The sequence below is a fragment of the Vulpes vulpes genome, chromosome 8, assembly GCF_048418805.1.
Source record: "Vulpes vulpes isolate BD-2025 chromosome 8, VulVul3, whole genome shotgun sequence".
Classification (NCBI taxonomy): Eukaryota; Metazoa; Chordata; class Mammalia; order Carnivora; family Canidae; genus Vulpes; species Vulpes vulpes.
Genome location: NC_132787.1, coordinates 31,619,331 through 31,641,918, shown reverse-complemented (window position 1 = coordinate 31,641,918; position 22,588 = coordinate 31,619,331). Strand labels below are relative to the sequence as shown.

The 22,588-nt window shown below is 33.9% G+C and overlaps 1 protein-coding gene across 26 annotated transcripts in view; it reads left to right on the top strand.

The window, feature by feature from the left end:
* ATF7IP (activating transcription factor 7 interacting protein) overlaps positions 1-22,588 on the top strand; it is a 110,862-nt gene that overhangs the window by 33,342 nt on the left and 54,932 nt on the right. For 6 of the 26 annotated variants that reach the window (XM_025995186.2, XM_072765976.1, XM_072765968.1 and 3 more), the window contains one exon: positions 20,827-22,355. In XM_025995186.2, coding sequence (XP_025850971.2) covers positions 20,834-22,355 — 1,522 coding nt within the window. In that variant the 5' untranslated portion in view covers positions 20,827-20,833. Of the gene's footprint in view, positions 1-14,691; positions 15,332-15,802; positions 16,085-16,410; positions 16,510-17,735; positions 18,364-20,826; positions 22,356-22,588 lie in introns of those variants that run through there. The other 20 variants (XM_072765978.1, XM_072765970.1, XM_072765972.1 and 17 more) reach the window with 15 other exon arrangements.

Here is a 22,588-nt window from a genome sequence, read left to right as displayed (position 1 = left end):
AGCCCAATGTGGGACTTGAACCCGGGTCGTGGGATCGGGCCCTGTGCCAAAGGCAGACACTCAACCACTGAGCCACCCAGGAGTCCCTAGGGGGATAAATCTGAAGCAGGCTCTCTGAAGCAGGCTCCATGCCCAGTGTGGAGCCTGATGAGGGGCTTGATCTTAACAACCTTGAGATCATGATCCAAGCCAAAATCAAGAGTTAGGATGCTTAACCAATTCAGCCACCCAAGTGCCCCCAGTATGTTAGAATATCTTAAGAAATCCAATAATGTCTTTCGTGTGTCAAAATGGTGCAGTTTTTGCCTATTTTTCTTTAAAAATGTTTATGACAATGATGTCTCACTGCTATATATTATTTTATTGCTAATTATAGATAGTTGCCAGTCAGGTGTGAAAAACTGTATCTTCTTTTTGTTTAGTCTTTTTGTGATTATTAGTGAAGTTGAACATCTTTTATGTTTGTTTTATGATTCCCTGTTTATGATTTTTAATTTTTATTTTGAATTGATTATCTTTTTCATTCACTAATAAGTATTCTTTTTTATTCTGGATACTAATTCCATATCACTATGCTTTTTAGTTTTCAAGTATTTCTCAAAATTTATGGTAACTTGTAGTGCTTTCTGTGCCTTTGAAAATTTGTGTTATTTCATATCTAGTCTGTTTGCTATTGTACTGGTATGCTCAACTGCTATTTTGTTCATTTTCAACTATTTATTTCAAGATCTACTTAATTCTTATTAATTTGTGATGCTATCTCTATCAGATATTATATTGCTTGTGTCTGTCTTCTGGATAATTTATTGCACTCATCTCTTAATACCTTTTTTTAAAGCTTTATTTATTTATTTATGATAGACACACACAGAGAGAGAGAGAGAGAGAGAGAGAGAGGCAGAGACACAGGCAGAGGGAGAAGCAGGCTCCATGCCGGGAGCCCGATGCGGGACTCGATCCCGGGATCCAGGATTGTGCCCTGGGCCAAAGGCAGGTGCCAAACCGCTGAGCCACCCAGGGATCCCCTCATCTCTTAATACTTACACTTCTTTGTCATATCCTCACATCTGAAAGGGAAAGCATCATTCTTTTTCTTTTGACTTTCAGTTTTCTTCCTATTTTGCCATTTTTTAATAGATTAATTTCCAAAGTTTGTTATAATATAAAACATAACTTTTTTTTTGGCTAAACATTGTACCTAGAATTACTTCTAATAGGTTTCATCTGGGAAGAAATTTATATTTTTCTACATTAAGCCTTGTGTCCAACATAAGTTTAATATTTTATATTTTGGGGGGCACCTGGCTAGCTTAGTGGCTGGGCGTCTGCCTTTGGCTCATTGTGATCCTGGGGTCATGATCCTCGGGTCCTGGGATCGTGATCCTCGGGTCCTAGGATTGAGTTCCACATTGGGCTCCCCACAAGGAGCCTGTGTCTCCCTCTGTGCCTATGTCTTTGCCCCTCTCTCTGGGTCTCATGAATAAATAAATAAAATCTTTAAAAAAAAAGTTTTACATTTTTATTCTGTACCTTTGTGAAGTTTTTCATATATGTCATATATGTAGATACCTTTTCTTGCCATTCTGGAATAAATGTTTTCTTCTTGTATCTTCTGTGTTTGAGCTCTTACTGCCTTGGTAGGATTTCTAGAACAATATTGAGTATATTATCACACTTTCTGTTTTTGCCTTGAATGGAAATACCTGTGGTGTCTTACTACTAAATGTAGTTTCCCATTGGTTTGAAGTAGCTTGTATCAGCGTTAGGAGCATTCTTTATGTTCTTAATTTTTATTTTTATCAGTGAACGAATGTTGAAACATATGCCAGTGCCTTTTCAATATCTGTTGAAAGTTGACAGTTAATTTTTGTAACCATTTTGACTTGTAAATATATTTTTAGATGTGCTTAATTATTAGAGATGCTTACAATTAGAAACAGTGCAGTTTGGGGTAAAAAAAAAATTATCTCTTCTTTTAGTAGTTAACCAGGCATAAGAGGACAAAGGAATTTGAAGAAGATGTATAGTTTCTTGTCTCTTGTCCTCACAGTCCCAACATAGAAAGTCTCAGGCCTGTCCCACAGACTGTTCTCCTAGTTTCTTCAAGGGCTGTTCTTGCACAATATAGTTATTAAGTCAATTGTTACGCCTTCAACGGTGATACGACAAATCATATTTCTTCTCTTTCCCGAGAGAATAACTTCAGAGTCTTAATTTCAACATTAAAAAGATGACAAAAAAATTTAGGAGAGAAATATAATAAATATTTGGAAATACCAAAATGAAGTCCTTGATCTGAATTTGGGAATCTTTTAAAATAAGAGTTTGGCAACTTACTCTATTTATTATTGTATCTCTTTGTAATTTTTATTTCCTTTTCTTCTTCATTTTGTAAATTCTGGAGGCTCTAGGCTCTGTTAAATATTTTCATGTGGCAGAGAGCCAGATTTCAGTGGCTCTGAGCTCTGCATGTTCCTGTTGCTTAGCAACTACTTGTGAAGTCTTGTGGATGTAACTGAATTATAAATAGGGTTATGAGCAGAAGTGAAGTTGAAATTGTAAAGAAAGGCATACTCTTTCCCCCCTTTTAGCTGAATTTGAGTGATTCTTTATGCAGAATCAGTTTTCAGAGATCTGGCTTATAAAAATTAGTACTAATTCTATCAGGAAGGTGTTATAAGGGTTCTGTAGAAGTTTTGTTTATAATGACACATTCAAAAGCATGATTTTGATTATTAAAAACAAATTGTTTTGGAGAGATGATGGTTAATGGAAAATAGAGAACTTCTAATTTTCATGGTCACTCATATAGAAAGATTTTATTGCCTGCATTTCTCTTCCACTTTTATATTAAAATCTACATGCAGTAACACTTCAATCTTACAGGATTTTTTTTGTACTTTTAATCACATTGTGTTTGTAGAGTATCCTAAAAATTGACCCATAATAGTGACCATGTAGGCATTTGGTAAAGATTGAATACATGAAAAACCCAGCCTACTTTTATAATTTTTCAGTAGAACAGTGGATTTTGGGGTAGATATTATTAAAATTTTATTTAAGAATCAAAACATAAAGGATCCTAAACAGTCTTCTAATTTAATTTGTTTATTCTAAATGGAAAACTTTAGACTTAAAGGTGTTATTTAATGATTTATCTAAGCCAACAGTCCCCTGCACATCTGGGTTTTTTTCTCTGTTAGTCTCTCTTGCTGATGCATATCTAGCAGCTCTTTTTTTTTTGCACTCATATTTCATTAGTCTGCACAAAATTTAATTGTATTCTGTAACTTATAATAAAAATGTACAACTGAATTCAGTAACAAGCACAACCAATACGAACAGATTTAGATGAGAACAGAAGAACATGAGATCTCAGTTTATTTGTGGTTATCAGTCAATATGTGCATTGAATGGGTAGACAACATTGGTTCATTTACTGTAGTGGTTAGAAGGAGAGTGGTTAAGAGAATTTCCAAAATATAGTGTTTTTGGTCCAATCTCTGCAGATTTTTTTTTTTTTTTTTTAGGTTTTAAAAGATGAAACACAGGGATAATTCATGGTATGGGATGAAGGGACTCCCTATTTTCTTAGATTGCATCATGAACTGTTGATAATAGCTTCTGACAGTTCAACCTGTGAAAATAAGCTTTTTAGGATTATTTGCCAGAAACAAGTAGATTGTATTTTTATTCATCATTAGTGAGAAAATATTAGATTCGGAATGTAATTTTTCTTTGCTTCCTGTGGGAGTGCTGGTCCATTCTGAGTTGTATGCCCAGGAGAGATCTTGCCATCAAAAGCATAGCATTTTTCCTAAGTTTTAACTGAAGGAAAGATTTATTTGTGAAGAGTTACCGTAAATATAATTCTAATTAGATCTGCAAGGAGGGATAACATACCAACAATATTGCCTTGCTATAGAAAAGAAAAATAATAGGTACAAAGAGGAATTTGAGTTTGCCCCAGGATATGAAAGAAGGTTAAGGTTCTTCCTTTAGTTATGTTTGTTATTAAAACTACGCTTTTGTACACATAGGCTAGGGTCCCAGAACATCTGGCTCTCAGCTGGCATTTTAAACTCCTGTGAGTTCTTGAGGTAGAGGGCCAAGAGAGGGAGAAGAGAATGGAGAAATGAAAGGGTAAAGTTTCTCAAACTGTCTAAACTTCTCCAGGGCATTTTAGTTGCTGAACTAATTAACACCGAGGTGTCATTGATAATTCAGTGAATGGTATGAATTTTTGGTATGAATTTTTGATAATTCATACCAAAAATTCAGATTGGTATGTGATAAGATGCATGGCTGTTCCACATAATTTTCTGCAAGCATCATGCTTTTTCTGTTTTCTTAAAACTGGCTAGTATAAGTGAATTTTTTAAAAAAAGTATTATAGCGGTTTTAAGTAATATTTAAGAGAATATGAAGTGCTGAGGTTTACATTTAAAATGATAATATCTAGGATTATAAAGTAATTTTCCCAAACCTGTAGTACCTTGATACAAAATTTGACCCATTTGTTATGTTCTCCCATGCTAATTGCAACTCATTTTGCTTTCCTTTGTGATGAGGATTATAGTTTATTCAGATAAGTAAATAAGATCTATGTACATAGAAGATTTAAATTATACAGAGAACACAGTATCTTGAATACAGTTGTAGTTAGATTTTGGATATCCAAGTCACATACAACAGTAAGAAAAATAAATAAGACAGTATGCTCAGTTTCTTTTTACTCGGACCAGTGTTTAAAATAACAGTATTTATGCTTTTAAAAGTTTGGTTAAGCTTTATTTTAAAATCTAGCTATCTCTAAATGTTTAGATGAAAAGGATATATTATTCAATTTGCTCCTTTCATTATATATTGCTCATGTTTCTCCATCCCTCACTGGAATTTTTCTTGTTACTTAAAACTGTTTCACGTTCCAATTGTTTCTAAGCTTTATTTATGATTATAGTTAAGTTCTTTACATATAATTTTCAAAATTAAACTTTTAGTATAATATAAACTAAGTTTTCTGGTTAAAATATACTAATAATTCACTTTGCATTTTGGATAACAAATAGTGCTCAAAGAGAACATTTAAAAATTCAACTTGCAATCTTATTAAAATACATTGATGGAAAATTTGATGTAAGAAATGCATAAAACACGGACTTTGATAAATAGTATTTGTTTTAATGTGTCTGACCAGCCTTTTATTTCAGCAAGTATAATTTTAATTTCTTGAAGTTTAAAAAAATTTTTTTTCTCCTTTTCTTCTTCCCTCCTTTTTTATGACTTTGGTGATTTCTTACTAGCTGATAGTCTTTGTAGTTACTACATTAGACTGCATATTGTGATCTTTAGGAATTAACATGTACTACTTAATCTGTAATGTACAAGAACCATTTACGTTAAGCACAATTAGGTTGGAAAATTACAATGATGAAATAGGTTCTGTTATCTGGAATAACAATAAGAAATGTTAGGCATTGTCAACTTTAGCATTATTGCACTTGGCAAAATTGAAAAATCAAAAATAGCAGTATTATAGATTATAATTTTATATGTTAATTAACTTTTACTTGACATGAACAAAGGCATGGCCCCTACTTTATTTAGAGATCTGCTTTCATAAATTATTTAATCTTTGTCTTTTTAGTATACGGTAAATGGTCTTTTACCCATAACTCAGATTCCTAAATAATTTCAAAGACAAAGTGATAGGGAAAAGTGCAGTGCTATTCAGACTTTGAGAGATTTTATAGAGCCTTGAATGTTTTAGAGATGTGATTAAGATGCCTCATCATTTTCTTGAAAAAGAAAAATGCTTAAATATGTATGTACATATATACACACATATACCTATATATAAGTAAATAATGTGAACAATGACACATGACTCGGAGGGGACCTTAGTTTAGTGTTCATTTTTTTCTTTAATTGCCATCTAGTAAGAAAAGATGCCAAGTTAGTATTTTAGATGATGAAATGAAAGACACATCTTTTCCCCTAAGAAAATAAAGTTTTTGCTGGTAGTTTTGCCCTTATAGTCACATCTATTCTGGGATTTATACTAGTGTATTCTATTTTTAGGCTGTTACCAGGCAGATTTAAAATTTCTCCTTTTATGGTTGTCTAATTTCTAGCTTTCTGACTGGTTACATGAACCTGCTTTCTTTAGCCAACCACAGTGACTATGCAAACTGTATTTCAGTTTCTGTTGCTATGAGAGAACTGATAAGATGGCTGCAGGGGGCTCCCTTTGGGTATGTTTATTATTGTAGAGAAGATTGTCATCATTATATAATATAATAAGCAAAAGGAGATTTTTTTCAAAAGGAGATTTTATTTTTTGAAATATGAAATCAAACTAAGTAAATTTTATAAGGCTTAAGAAGTTCCTCTCATGTCAGGTTTGATTAATTTTAATGGTGCTATGTGTTGCACTTTTTCTGAGGCAGCATTGTGTGTAAGTGGGTATATTGTTACTTTTTGTTAGTAAATAAGCATCCTGAGTCCCTATAAAGAAAGGTTGTCCTCATGTACACGTGCTGTATGTGAATTTGCTAGCATGTTAAAGTTCTGTCAAAAATATTATAGATTACTATCTTTGTTTTGTAAAAGGGTAATTTAATTTTTTTTTTATTTTTTATTTTGGGTAATTTAATTTTTAAAACAATTTTATTTACTTATTTGAGAGTGAGAGAGAACATGAGAGAGAAAACACTAGCAAGGAGAGGGCGAGAGCACACACCCTGCTGAGCAGGGAGCCCAACAACGAGGGGCTCTATCCCAGGACTCTGGGCTCCTGACCTGAGCCGAAGGCAGATGCTTAACCAACTGAGCCACCCAGGCACCCTGTAATTTAGTTTTTAATTTAAGAGTAATTTTAGATACTAGTTATATTTGTATAGTTCATCATTCTTTCAGCCAATATATACTAAGTGTGTACTATGTGCCTGACACTATATACTTAATATATCAGAATACTTATTTTTCATTCTTTTGTTAAATTACCTCTGAAGCACATTATGATTCCAGCAGATTTTAAAATGTTTTCTGACAACAAAGTTATAGTCACTTAAAATGTTTTAATCTTATACTAGATTCATGATGAGATATGCCAAAGTGTTTTGTTAAACAATACATAAATAGAGACATTAAAGTCCATTTTAATAATTATTTCTAAAAAGGTGCATTTAAATTATTGGCAAATGCAGTAAAAGGTGGCAAAACCATTATTTTGTGTAAAGACAGTGCTGATAAAATATGACCAAGCTTTATGTAATTCCAGAACGTTCACTGAATATACCTCACTTTAACACAAATCTATCAACCTTAATTACATATAAGGTCTTTTGGTTATAGTGCCCGTTTGTAATAGAAGCAAAGGTTTCTGTTTTATTTAAGATTTTCTAGTTCTTTTGTTAGTTTTGCATGTGTAGATTTTATTAATATACATATATGGAGTGTTTATCTGTCTATGCTCAGTAGTATTCTTTGATTTTTTTATGATAGATTTTTATTTATTATTATTATATTTTACCACATATGAGCATCTCATGCCCATAGTTATCATTCTGTGAGATAAGCATACTAAGGAATTGTTCCATTTAATACAGGGAAAAAAAATAACTGGTTTATTTAGCTTAGTACAGGTGAATAAGGCTGCCATTATTTTATGTATATTGCCTCTCATCTCTTGTATGATTATAGATCTACTTCTTGGCCCAGAAATGTAAACTCCTTAAAGTATAACCCAACATTCAGTTCCCTTGGTATAGTTGTTTTATGTGTGTTGAATGTATGACCTAGTAAAGGAGGATTAGGTAAAACAAAACAAAACAAAACAAAAAATTCACTGTAATTCTATTTTTTTTTAAGAACAATTTGAGATATAATTCATATACCATACAATTCACTTGTTTAAAGTGTATAACCTAGTGGTTTAAAAAATATTTACACAGTTGGGGCACCTGGATGGCTCAGTTGGTTGGGCATTGGACTCTTGATTTTGGCTCAGGTCATGGTCTCAGCATCATGGGGTGGAGTGCTCTGCACTTGGTGTGGAGACTGCTTGAGATTTTCTTTCTCTCTCTATCCCTCCCCTTACTTGCCCAAGTGTTCTCTTTCTCTCTCTTTCTCAGATAAATAAAATCTTAGAAAGATATTCACAGCATTTACAACTATTAGCATAATTAATTTTAGAACATTTTTGTCCTATAAAGAAACTCCTTACTCTTTAGCAGCCATTTTGTGTTTTCCCAATTCCTCAACCCTAGGCAACCACCAGGGTGCTCTCTGTCTTTATAGATTTGCATATTCTGGACATATCACATAAATGGAATCATTCAACATGTAGCCTTTTGTGACAGGCTTTTATTCAGCACTGTTTTCAAGGTTTATTCACATTGTAACATTTATCAGTACTTCATTTCTTTTTATAGCCAAATAATATTCCTTTGGATATAACACATTTTGTTAGTTGTTGGACTTTTGGGTTATTTTGGCTATCATGAATAGTCACTTTTTGGCTGTCACGGATAGGGTTTCTATGAACATTTGTGTACAGCTTTTTGTGTGGACATATGTTATTATTTCTTTTGAGTATATAGGTAGGAGTGGAATTGGTAGATCTTATGCCAACTCTATGTTTAACATGTTGAGGAACTACCAGACTGTTTTCCAAAGCAGCTGCTTCATTTTACAGTTCCACCAGCATTGTATGAGGTTTCCAGTTTCTCTACATCCTTGCTAACACTTGATATTTTCTCCTTTGATCTTAGCCATCTTGATGTGTGTATATAGTGATATTTCATTGCTTTGATTTGCATTTCTCTTATGACTAATGATAGTGAACATCTTTTCATGTTTATTGTTTATTGATACATCGTTGGGAGAAATATCAAGTCCTTGTTCAATGTTAAATTGGGTTGTTTTTTTATTATTGAGTTATAACAGTTTTTGTATGTTCTAGTAGATACAAGTCTTTTATAAGGTACATTGTTTGCAGATATTTCCTCCTATTACTGTGAGTTGTTTCACTTCCTTGATCTGTCATTTGCATCATAAAAGTTTTTAAAGTTTGATGGAAGTCCAGTTAATCTGTTTTTTTTTTTTTCCTTTCATTGCTTGTTTTCTTTGGGTCATATATAAGAAGTTATTGCCTATTCTAAGATGTATATTTATGCTTTCCTTTAAGATTTAAAACTTCTAGCTCTTAAATTTATGTCTTTGAGACACTTGAAGTTAATTTTTATATATGGTATGAGAAGAGGAGTCCAAATTCATTCTTTTGCAAATGGCTATGCACATGTAGTCCCCACACTATTTGTTGAAAATACTATTCTTTCTTCATTGAATTGTCTTGGCACCCTTGTCAAATATTAGTTGACCGTAAATAAATATGAGGATTTATTTCTTGAGTGAGTGATCTATTCCATTGATTTATATGTCCGCCCTTTTTTTTTTTTAAGATTTTATTTTATTTTTTATTTATTTTTTAGAGAGAGAGAGAGAGGCAGAGACACAGGCAAAGGGAGAAGCAGGGTCCATGCTGGGAGCCTGACGTAGGACTCAATCCCGGGGCTCCAGGATTGGGCCCTGGGTCGAAGGCAGGCGCCAAACCGCCGAGCCACCCAGGGATCCCCTATGTCCGTCCTTTTTGCTAGTAGTACCACCACACTGATAGGATTACTGTAGCTTTGTAGCAAGTTTTGAAAATATGAAGAGTGAGTTTTTCAATGTTGTTTTTCTTTTTCAAGATTATTTTTCCTATTTTGGGTCCCTTGCATTTCCATATGTATTTAAGGATCAGCTTGTCAGTTTCTGCAAAAAAGAAAACTAGAATTTTAATAGGGATTACCAGTAGATTAATTTTGAATGTTGTCATCTTAATATTAAGCTTTTTGATACAGGAGTATGCATTGTCTTTGTGTTTATTTAGCTCTTCTTTAACTTCCTCAATGTTTCATAGTTTTTCAGAGGATGAAGCTTTGTACTTCTTTTTATTATTATTTTTGATGCTATTGTAAATAGAATTGTTAATTTCATTTTTTAGAAGATTTTATTTATTTATTAATGAGAGACAGAGAGAGAGAGAGTGAAGTAGAGACATAAGCAGAGGGAGAAGCAGGCTCCATGCAGGAAGCCTAATGTGGGATTCGATCCCGGACCTCTGGGATCACACCCTGAGCCAAAGGCAGATGCTCAACCACTGAGCCACCCAGGCATCCCTAACTTCACTTTTGAATTGTTCATTGTAACTGTATAGAAATACAGTAGATTTTATATATTGATCTTGTGTCTTGCAACCTTCTAAGGTCATTTACTAGTTTTAATGATTTTCTTGGTGGATTTTTTACAATTTTCTGTATATAAGATTTTGTCATTGAACATAGAGAAGGCTTTACTTTGTTCAAGTTAGATACCTTTATTTCTTTTCTTTTCTTTTTTTTTTTTTTTGTCTAATTGCCCAGGCTAGAACCTCTAATCGATGCTGAATAGGAGTGGTAAGAGCCAGCATTTTGTCTAATTCCTGATCTTAGGGTAAAAGCTTTCTTTCACTATTAAGTATGTGAGTTGTGGGCTTTTCATAAATTCCCTTTATAGGGTTGAGGAAATTGGCTTATATTTTGTTTAGTGAATTCTGTTATTTGCTGAGATGACTTATGGCTAAGTTACTTTTAAAAGATAATAGAGTATATAGGATCCTGGTAGTAGTATTAACGTAGCTAATATATGAACTAGTCTGCAGGTTGCATTTACTCTATGGATAGTCTTTTGGGATTATATTGAATGACTTCTCCATTTTCAAAGTGATAGAGAAGGAAGTTATGGCAAATACCATAATACAGTTTACTCTTGAACAATATGGTTGATAGGGTGATAATTCCTAATGCAGTAAAAAATTTGCATATAACTTTTGACTTCCCTAAAACTTAGCTAATAGTCTCCTATTTACTGGAAGCTTTTCTGATAACATTAGCAATCAGTTAGGACATATTTTATATGTTGCATGTATCATATACTTTATTTTTATAGTAAAGCTAGAGAAAAGGAAATATATTTTTTTTATTTTATTATTTATGAAAGTCACAGAGAGAGAGAAAGAGGCAGAGACATAGGCAGAGGGAGAAGCAGGCTCCATGCACCAGAAGCCCGACGTGGGATTCGATCCCGGGTCTCCAGGATCGCGCCCTGGGCCAAAGGCAGGCGCCAAACCACTGCGCCACCCAGGGATCCCAGAGAAAAGGAAATATTAAGAAAATAAGGGAAAAAATTTACAGTACTGTACTGTAAAAAATTTGCATATAAATCGACCCATGCAGTTCACACCTGTATTAATCAAGGATTATCTGTTGTTTATTGCTTAACATTCTAGAACACTCTGTGGTAACAAAATTTAAAGGATAAAATGTATAAGAAGGGCATATATGCTAATAAAAACAACTTGGTACTGAATTGGGTGTCTGGTTGACCCTACCAAGTTAAAATTACTGTGTAAAGAAATGTGTGGGGATCCCTGGGTGGCGCAGCGGTTTGGCGCCTGCCTTTGGCCCAGGGCGCGATCCTGGAGACCCGGGATCGAATCCCACATCAGGTTCCCAGTGCATGGAGCCTGCTTCTTCCTCCGCCTGTGTCTCTGCCTCTCTCTCTCTCTCTCTGTGACTATCATAAAAAAAAAAAAAAAAAAAAAAATTAAAAAAAAAAAAAAGAAATGTGTGTTAGCAGCATGGTTATTGGTGTATTCATTCAGATCCTATGTAGATGTGAATTTATGTAAGTTGTCAAATAAATGAGAAAAGACTATGACTTGGTATAGTGTCTGACATGTATTTGCCCCTGGATAAATGTCAGTGTCTTTTTTACCTTTAAGATATATTGTTTAGTTAACAAAAAGAGGAATTTATAATATAGAAAAAGTGTAAGTCATGCCTAAATATAATAAGCATCGAATTTAAGATTATGTTTAACTTGTGTTAAGGAGTTAAGGATGGAGAAGGAGGAGCATGCTGTCTGGTAGTGTTATATAGAGGGCTTTGTTTTTTTTTCCCTAATTGTTTTGTGTCTTACCTGGGTGATGGGTACATGTTATATCAGAATTTTGCATGTTCACAGTATTTTACAATGAAAAATTAATTACAAAAGAGCATCAGTATAACTAGACATTTGTAAAGTAATATAAACTTTGAACTAGAATGGAATTTAGCAAGCATTTGGTCTGATCTCAGTTTTGCACTTGAGCAACCTGAAATCTAGACTGTTAGGGTGATTTATCCTATTTCAACTTCAACTGTTATGCTAATGTTAGAACAGACATTGAGTAGATCCAGTTTTGTTAGTTTAGAAATCCTTGGTAGGCCAAGCTTTGTATAATTACGTATTTTTAAAACGTGGTAGATTATATGATATTTCACTATTATTATTTCTTCCTGTAAGATCTTGGATTATATATTTATGCCTTTTGCCATGAGACATGAAGTGTTTTCCAGTGGTTGCTTTTTACTTCTCCACCCCCTTAATGTCTACTGTGGTTTTAACCAACAGACTATGAATGAAAGTGGCATATACTGTGTCTAAGAGATAGCTTTAAAACCCTGGTATATTGTATGAGTCTATCATTGGGGTCTTTTCCCTTTGCCACAAGACCTAGTGTGTGAGGGTGCTGCTCTTTCAGCCTATTATCTAGAAAGAAGAATCTTCTTAGCCAGTAAGATTTTCAGGGCGGGGATTGTTGCCCCAAGATTATTTCCTGGAAGCTGGCTAATAAACAAAGTAAGCTTTTATTCTTTCTCCTTAGGTTAGGTTGATAAGAAAAGTTAGAGCTGTTTCCTGGCATTTGAAGGATTATACATCTTTAAACTTCTCATAAATCATTCTGGGAGTTTTTTAATTCACCCAAGCAAACTGTGAAAATTACATTTGGACAACTTGTTTAAATTCCTGAATTTTAACTGAAGTTACTTCTGTAACTTCACTGTTACCTGCATAGGTGGTAGAGTTTGGGAGTGGGCCAAGCTGGTGGATAGGGACCTGATGGGTAACTGGCTAATTTTCTAAGGGGGTGTAATTTGATAAATGTATTCCAAAATTGGATTTGTTAGATCAGGTCGATTAGTTTTAATTTGCCGATATAACAGAATGGTCCCAGAAATATACTTGGAGGAGTGATTTTAGGGCATCTTGCATTTTTTCATGTAGACTACCGTAGAATTTCTCAAAACATGGCAGTGAATGTAACAAGTTAGACTCCAGTGACCATTCTGGTTTTGTTGTAACCAAAATTGCAAGAGCATGATTTGATCTTATTTTGTCCAAGAAATTGATGGTACAGAAATTCCCTGTTTCCTTTGTTGTTGGTCATCTTCTAAAAATTTAGTGTGGGGATATTTCATTCCACATTTTGATACTCCAGCTGATATTTGTAGGGTTGATGACAGGCAGAAGGGATTCTTTGTTGAGGTGTCAAATATTATGATCACTTAACACTGTACTGAATAAGTGTTAGATAACAGATTTCACCGATCGATATTTTTTTAAAGATGGTAAGATAGCTAATGAAGATGTTTTTATGCAATCGAGAGAAGAACAATAGCATTAATAGAACTGAAGAATTGTGAACCACAGAGGATTCTGGGTCCTTAAGTAAATATTGCCAGTGCTTTGTGAGTGACTGGGGGAGAAAACCTATAGAAAGCAAGGGAATGTGGAAACATGATGAAAATCTTTATAGGATTTTAAATGGAAGTAGGGAGAGTAGTGCTTATGTTTAAAGTTTTAGGAAAATTATTAACAGAGATGTTATCCAGTTTTTAAGATAAAAATGTAGGAAGTCTTTATACTAAATTTGTGCAGATATGTATCAAAGTGGATGGATCATTGCATTATCAGGTTTACTGGTCTCATTAAGGGGTAGTAAACAGTAAAGCAGAGTTAAGTACTTATTTTGCAACATACTGCATATTCTTCATGATTTTATTTTCAGGACTGTTACAGAATTCTCAAGTAAAATACGAGTGTGTGAAATAAAATCACACACTTCTCAATGGAGAATGGGTTCTTAAAGAATCAAGTAGCAGAGCTATGTTTCTAAAGAGGCTAGGAATCGTGAGCATAAAGTGATTAAGAGTAAGCTATTATTAGTCCTGTTGACCAATATTTATTTAAGCCATTTAATGAAAACTTCAATTTGAATGAAAATTATTTCCAGCATCCCATTATTTGGAATAATGTTACACTAATGCCATTTAACAGCCAGAGTGTACTTGGAGTGCTTATGTCAAAGCTAAAAATGTCAAGTCCACTTAAATGGCTTTGCTTCACGTTTTGCAAGTTTGTGCTAAGTTTTATTTTTAAGTACACTTCATCAGGTATCCATAACTTTGAATTAGGATAGTGTTTGTGTGTGACTGCGTGTGTTTTGATTTAACAATCCAGGTACTTCCTATTGTTTTGTTAACTGTTCTTGGAAAGCGGTAGTACAGATCCTTGTTTATTCATCAAAGAAACTCTCCTGTAGACTTATTACTTAACCTGTAAATCTTGGAGTATCTTATGAATATGTTTCAGTTTCATCAAAAAGTTTCAATATAAACGTTCACCTTTATTTTCATACCGTTTGGATTCTCAGTAGAGTACTTGCCCTCATCTGCTTCCCTTGTTGCTGGGCAAGGTTTGTGATGCTGATGTCTGATTGGCTTTAGACAACTACGGCTTTGAGCCAATCAGACGGTGAATTTCAGTTCTCTCACAGGACGAAGTACTGAAGCAGCTGCTGATTTATTTTTCCTATGGGGAGATTATATAAACTAAGAGTATGGCTGCAGCAAGCTCCCTCTTGGGTATGTTTGAAAAATTACAGGGTTCATCTGTAACTGAAGGAGAAAAAAATGAGGTTTATTTTTAAAACTTGTTTACTAAGAAAATCTGATAGGTAGTGAATTTGAGAAAAAAATATACTCAGATGACAGATTTCCTATTTTTATTTTATAATTTTATGTTTAAAGGACTGTAGAATATGTAGTGTAGGAAAAATTTCCATTCAATTTACATGAGTATTTACTGTTGTAATCCACACATTTGCTTTATTGCTTCAAAAGGGGAGAGCTCATAACCTGCTGTGAAAGGCAAGGCAGTTAAGGAGAAAAAGATATAGTAGCTGTACTTACAACACTTAATATAAATTGTCAAGAGTCAGACATTTTAATCTCATTAGATGAATCAAACGAAGTCAGTTCGGTGCAGTAGACAACAAAACACTTTATGATGCTGTATGTAGTAAACCTTTGGGTCCAGAATACTATTAATTTTTGGAATCAGAAACCTGTAACAACAGTGATAGGTGGGTATGAAAATAATCTTATTATTTGCATTTAAGGTATTGCTGAATTTTTAGTTACAAATGTTTTATAAATGTTAAACAGTGTGGATTTTTTGAAAAAGAAATTTACATTGGAATTTTGCAGATTCTTATCCATGGGGTGAGAAGTGTATTCTTATTATGTATTGTCCATGTTTGACTTATTTCTCCAGTTAGGGAGTTGATTCATATTTCTGGAAACACTCATGGATATTTAAAGGAAGATAAATTGAAATAGCATAAAAGTTGTAAATTTTTATTTATTTATTTATGTGATATATTAAATGTGTATCATATGGATTTAGATTTTATGCTTATATGTTCTAGATTACTTATATTAGACAAAGAACCTCACTAACGTATTGCGGATCCAGGTTTTAACTATGTTTCTCTGACCTTATTGTCTGTCTCCTGTTGCTGGGCAGGAATCAGGATGCTGGCTACTGATTGGCTGAGTTTGTGAGCAGCTCTTGAACAGCCACTTAAATTCTTGAGCTTTTTGAGCAGGCAGATTGTAGGCTAAGACATTACAGCTTTTGGTAATACTTCCCTTTGTTGTTTCATAGCTATGATCTCTTTGCTAGAAAAAAAGAATAAAAGTTATAGGTGGAAGAGGGATGAAGCAGAGAAGAAAATGTTTTCACTTAAAAAAAGAAGAGGCTCATTGGGCTTTCCTTAAAAACTAATTTACCCAAAATTTGAAAAAAATTCCAAGCTATAGGTACTTATTTACAGGTAACATACCCTTCTTGGGTATTTCAATATAAATTCCTTTGGTAAAGGTGAAAAACCCTTTATAGTGCTGTAGAAAAAGATTTTATTAGTGATGATATTATCTCAGAGTTCTTGAATCTGAATACACAGAATAGGGACCTAAAAACAGTTTTTTGATTATCTTCTTCATGAAAAAATATTTTCTAGAGAAAGCTTATGTTTTACACATTTACTTCTAGATATGGCAGACATTTTCTATATGAACTATATGATTATATGAATTATAGTCATATGAAAGCTTCATCATTTTAGTGTTGCAACCTAAAAAAGTAGTTTTTCTTTTGTAGAATAGTTTTGTGAATGGCATCTCAGTTCCAGATGACGTATTAAAATGATCCTTAGAAATGTATTGTTCCAGTAGTACAGCCATGGAGACTTGTTTGCAGGTAACATACCCTTTTCTAATGTGTATCTTTCCTAAATATACTGTCTTTATGCAAAATAGATTTTTAAAAAAGTTACTGCTGATTGGTTTGTACAGATATGGCTGAACTAGTTTGAACTGGTTGTTCATGCTACTTCCTTATGCTTTGTCTGTTTTTCATTATACTTAGAACCCATAAAAGATGTGGTAAATGGCTGTAGTGTGCTCCCTTGTGGGTATAGATGGTAGTTATTTTGTAATTCTTTGTACAGTACTTTGTTATTACTGAATTGAATGGCGATTTGATTTAATTCGTAAAACCAGCTTGCTTGAATGATATTTATTTTTATTAAATGTTATTTCGTGGTGACAATTTTTTAAAGTCATGTTTGCATGTTAAATTATCTAACTTATCTACAAAATACCAGAAATATTTAAGAGAAATTTGTCACAGATTCTCTAATTTATGTCTGAAAATATTCTTATACATAGACAATCATGATAATATTATTGAGTGTTCACTAGTTTCTAAGTGCTTAATGTATAGAATCTCATTTAATCATGACTACAACTTCTGTGGCAGGTACTGTTAGCAATATTCCCTCTCTAAGATAGCTGAACTAAAATTAGGAAACTTGCCTGGTGCCATATAGTAAATACATGGGAGAGCTGGAATTGAAATCCATATTTCTTTCTGCAGAATTTATGTTCTTAAAGGAGTTGCTAAAAATTATGAAAATAGACTTTTTTTTTTTAAAGAGGAAATGCTTTCTATTAATGTACCTGTCAGTAACTGTCAACTTCCATATAACAGCTGAGCAATGGGACTATTATGAGATCAGAGGCCAAAAGAATTGCAGTTCAGTATTTAAAATATTTAAAAGGTAGTCATACTCCTTATGCTATAAATTTAATTATTTCTATCTTTGGAGTCAGCAAGAAAAAGTGACTACAAAATTTGCATTGCATCTTCTTTGTAGAAAAATTTTCAGTGAGTATGAGTTTGGAATGGATGGTGGGTGGGAAAAAACTTGAAGTTTAAATGGTATACTATAATGAATAGCCCTTAAAATAGTGCCTATGATAATTTTGCATTGAAGTTTCTGTTCAATTGAAAGATAATTTTTCTGAATAGTTTTACTGAGTTCCATAATTAAAATACTAGGAAGACTAAGAAATATATTGTAAGTAATTAGCTTAAAGTGAGCAAATGAATGCAGATTGTACCACATTCTAGAAGTACTGTAACAAAGTGATAGGTTCTTAAGCTGTATTGGCCTCTAACAAATAGGCTAGGCTTTGTTTTATGCCTTTCAGCCAAAAAGAACAATGGAACACCAGAATCAGATGTGTAATTGAATGTGTTGGATTTATTATTTGTTGCAGTGAGGAAGAATGCTTATCATGGGGGAAACTGAGGCACATCAGTCAATAAGAGGATATTAGAAACAAGGCTATGGGTTTAATATAGTAGAGATCGGGTTATTTGGGGGAGAGTTTGAAGAAATAGAGCTTTACTTTGGATTGGGGGCTATCAGAAAGTAGGAGCGATTCTATGCTTGGTTATCTCAATAAATCTTATCTGTAAGGGAGGACAGAAATAAAGCTGTACTGACTAAAAACAAAGTAGCCATGCTTATTTAGTCAGAGAGAGAGAGGTTTGATATTTTATAGGTTGCACATTGAACTTGTCTAATGTGAACATTGAGGTGATGTTATGTTCAAAAGGAGAACAACATGGCTTCAAGTCAATTTTGTAACAATGAGGTCTAGCTGTGAGCCTTAGATTAAGTTCCCAGATGTCAGAGGCTGCTTCTCCGAGCACCCCCCCACCCCCCGCAGCCAGAGCAAGTGTATGCAACCATCATTCCTACAGGTAAATATCCAGTGTGAAAGCAATATCCTTGCTTCCTGTATATCTGAGTGCATAAAAGACTTCCGTTTTATTCCATTATAGACTAGTGACGTTGTTTTCTCCAGGATGAAACCCTTGCATCTTTTGCTTGCCTTACTGCACTGGCTAGATATTAACATAGAAATGGTATTAGGGAATATCCTTGTCTTGGTTCTGATCTTGATTTACCATTAAGTATTATATCTGTAGTTTTCTTTTTGTAGATAACTTTATTACATTTGTTTTCTTCTATTAGTTTCCTGAGAGTTTTAATTATGAGTCAGTGTTGAATTTCGTCAAATGAATGTACTGTATCTTTAGATATGATCTTGTGTTTATTTTCATCCTCTGTTCTGTTTATGCAATGAATTTTGAATTCATTGCTTGAAATTTATTTATTTATTTATTTATTTACTTATTTACTTACTTACTTATTTTACTTAAGTAGGGAATTTACTGTCTCATAGTTCTAGATGCTAAAAGTTTGAAATGAAGGCAATCCAGGGCCATGCAGGGATTAAGGAAGGACCTATTTCAGACCTGTCTCTTAGCTGTGACTTGGCGATAGCCAAACTCCAGTTTTTTCATGGCTCTCTGTGTGCATATCTATATCCAGATTTCCCCCTTTTTATAAGGATACCAATCATAGTGGATTAGGGCCTACCCTAATGACATTACTTTATCTTGTTTACCTTTGCAAAGACTCTGTCTAAATAAGATTACATTCTGAGACATTGTAATATGAAAATAATATGTTTTATCAGATGGACACCTTGGTTGGGCCTGAAAGAAAGCCATAATGCTTCATGACTCACTTATAATCTACATTGCTTCATTTTTTAAAAACTGAAACCAACCTTGTATTTTTTTTTAATGAGCTTCACATAGTCATAATATATGCCTTTTTAAAGGAACTTTTAAGTAACATGTGAAAGAATAAATCACAAGAGAAATTAGAAAATATTTTAGCAGAGCAACAATGAAGATGTAACACATCAAAATATGCACTGCAGCTAAAGCAACATTAAAAGGGAAATTTATAGCTTTATGTGTATTGCAAAAGAGGAAATGTAGAAAATTAATCGTTAACGTTTAGCATGATGCAGAACTCCCAGACTTTTCCAGAGCAGCTATACCATTTTATAATCCCACAAGCATTGTGTGAGGGTTCCAGTTTGTCCGTGTCTTTACCAATACTCATTATTCTATTTGATTATAGCCATTCTGGTGTATAAGAAGTGTTATTTCATTGCAGTTTGATTTATATTTCTCTGATGACTAGTAATGTTGAGCATCTTTTCATTTTTTACTGTTTTATTAGCATTGGTTTATTGGCAATTGGTATATCTTTTAGAGAAATGTCTATTTAATTACTTTGTCTATTTAAAAAAAATTGAGAGAGCATGCACACACGTGCACGGGTCTGTGTTCCCTTGAGCAGAGGTGGGTGGGGAGAAGCAGAGGAAAGGGAAAGGGAGAGAACCTCAAGCAGACTTTTCATGTAGACTCCCTGCTTGATTCCACAACCCTGATATGACCTGAGTTGAAATTAAGAGTCAGATGCTTAATGACTGAGCCACCCAGGCACCCCAGTTACTTTGTCCATTTAGAAGTTGGGTTATTTTTGTTGTTATTCAGTTGTAATAGTATTTTATATTTTTTAGATGCAAGTCTCTTTGCATTATTTGCAAATATATGATATGTGAATGTTTCCTGTTGAGAATTGTCTTAGCAATTTTTGGATGGTAATCTTTTGTAAATATATTTATAGTACTGTTAATTTAGACATGCCTGATTGCAAATGCCATCTTTCCTTAATTTTCCTTTCTTTTTTTCCTTATATGTATATCTCTTTCCCATTCCTCTACTGCTTTTGGTCTCTCATACTTTTTTCTTTCTCCATCTACTTTTTTACTGCGTTTACTTTTTTTATGCTTCTATATCCTCTAGATTCTGAATTCATTAGCTTACTGAGAAAACTAGAAACTAGTCACTTTTTCCCTTTCTTTCTTTCTTTCTTTCTTTCTTTCTTTCTTTTCTTTCTTTTCTTTCTTCTTTCTTTTTTAATGGGATGAATGGCCCTAATTGTTTGCAAAATGGGAAGTGGAGGAAGAGGGGACGTTATAGTTCCGGCTCCAAGAATGGCTCTAAAGACTGACTCTTGCTGTCCTCCCAAAAAAGCTAGTTATTTTTATTTATTTATTTTTTTAGTACTTCATGATGATTGATCTTCTATGTATGGTTCATACCTGTCATCAATTTTACATTACATAAGTCCAGTTAATAAGAAAATTAACACATAGCAAGGATTATTATGCTTTCTATATGTCATTATTTCAAAATTACATTAAGGGCTACTTGCTTGTTAAGATCAGTTTGCAGTTCATCTATGATTAGGTGGCTTCTGTTTCAATTATTAAACTCTCTCTCTTTCTCTTTTTAAAGATTCAAAATGGATAGTATAGAAGAACCTCAGAAAAAAGTCTTTAAGGCTCGAAAAACAATGAGAGTGAGTGATCGTCAGCAACTGGAAGCAGTGTACAAGGTCAAAGAAGAACTGTTGAAAGCTGATGTTAAGCTGTTAAATGGCAACCATGAAAATGGAGATTTGGACCCAACCTCACCTTTGGAAAATATGGATTATATTAATGACAAAGAAGAGGTGAATGGCATTGAAGAGCTTTGTTTTGACCCTGAAAAAAGTAAATCAGAATGGAAAGAAACGTCCTGTACCTTAAATGTTAATGTAAAAAACAAGCAGGATGATGATTTAAAGCATGAACCTTTGTCTACTAATAATATAGCTCCTGAACTAGTTTGTAAACTGACTGCTGAACCAGCTTCTGATGAGCCAGCCTCTGTTGATCTGGCTATGGGAGATCCAGTGTCTGGAGATTCAACCCCTGAAGATCTGGCTTCTGAAGTATTAACCTTTGGTGATCCCACCTCTAGTGATCTTGCCTCTGGTGATCCCACCTCTGGCGATCCCACCTCTGGTGATATCACCTCTGGTGAAATAGTCTCTGGTGAAACAGTTTCCAGTGAGCCATTCTCTGGTGAATTGGTGTCTGGTGAATCAGTCCCTGATGAATCAGTCTCTGGTGAACCGATCTCCAGTGATCCAGCCTCTGGTGATTCAGCCTCTGGTGATCTGTCCTCTGGAGCATTGGCCTCTGATGATCCACCCTCTAGTGATCTGGCTTCTGGTGATCTAGCCTCTGGTGATCCAACCTCTGGTGATCTGGCCTCTGATGAACCCACTTCAGATGAACTGACCTCTGATCCCACCTTTGAACCAGCTTCTGTACCAGTTTGTGAACCTGTTCCTGAAACTGACAGTACAGAGCTTAGTAGCAATAAAGGTGATGATTTTCTTGAAAAAAATGGGGATGATGAAAAGTTAGACCAAATTTTCTCATTGGATGAGAAAAATAAAGCTGATAGTAATATTGATGCTGATGAAGAAACCCTGGAAACAGATGATACAGTTATTTGTTCAGATCTACCTCCTGAAAATGAAAAGAAGGTAAAGGAAGATGCTGTCACAGAACCTGCTCTTAGAGAGGAGGCTATCTCCAGCAGTATGGAAATTGACCAAAGTGAGAAGAATGAAGAAGAAAATTCTGCAGACCTTGTAGAAACCATTAGTGAAAATATTATAAAAGATGACAAAAATGAAATTATCTTGGAAAATACAGATTCTATGGAGACAGATGAAATTATTCCTATTTTGGAAAAGCTTGCACCTGCTGAAGATGAACTTACTTGCTTTTCTAAAACTTCTCTCCTTCCAATTGATGAGACAAATCCAGATTTGGAAGAGAAGATGGAAGGTTCTTTTGGTTCACCATCTAAACAAGAAAGCAGTGAGAGTTTGCCAAAAGAAGCCTTTTTGGTCCTCTCTGATGAAGAGGATCTTTCTGGTGAAAAAGATGAGTCTGAAGTTATATCACAAAATGAAACATGCTCTCCAGGTTAGCATATTACTTAAGTTTTAAATATTTTGATTAGGTTTAATAAATTGCTTAATATAGCATTCTTATGAATTTTTAAATTTTTTTAGCTGCAGAGAAAGTTGAGAACGATGGTGACTAGAATGATCTCTTGATCTCTAAACTTCATAGATTCTTTTTTTTAGATTTTATTTATTCATGATATACATATATATATATAGAGAGAGGGGGGGTGCAGAGACACAGGCAGAGGG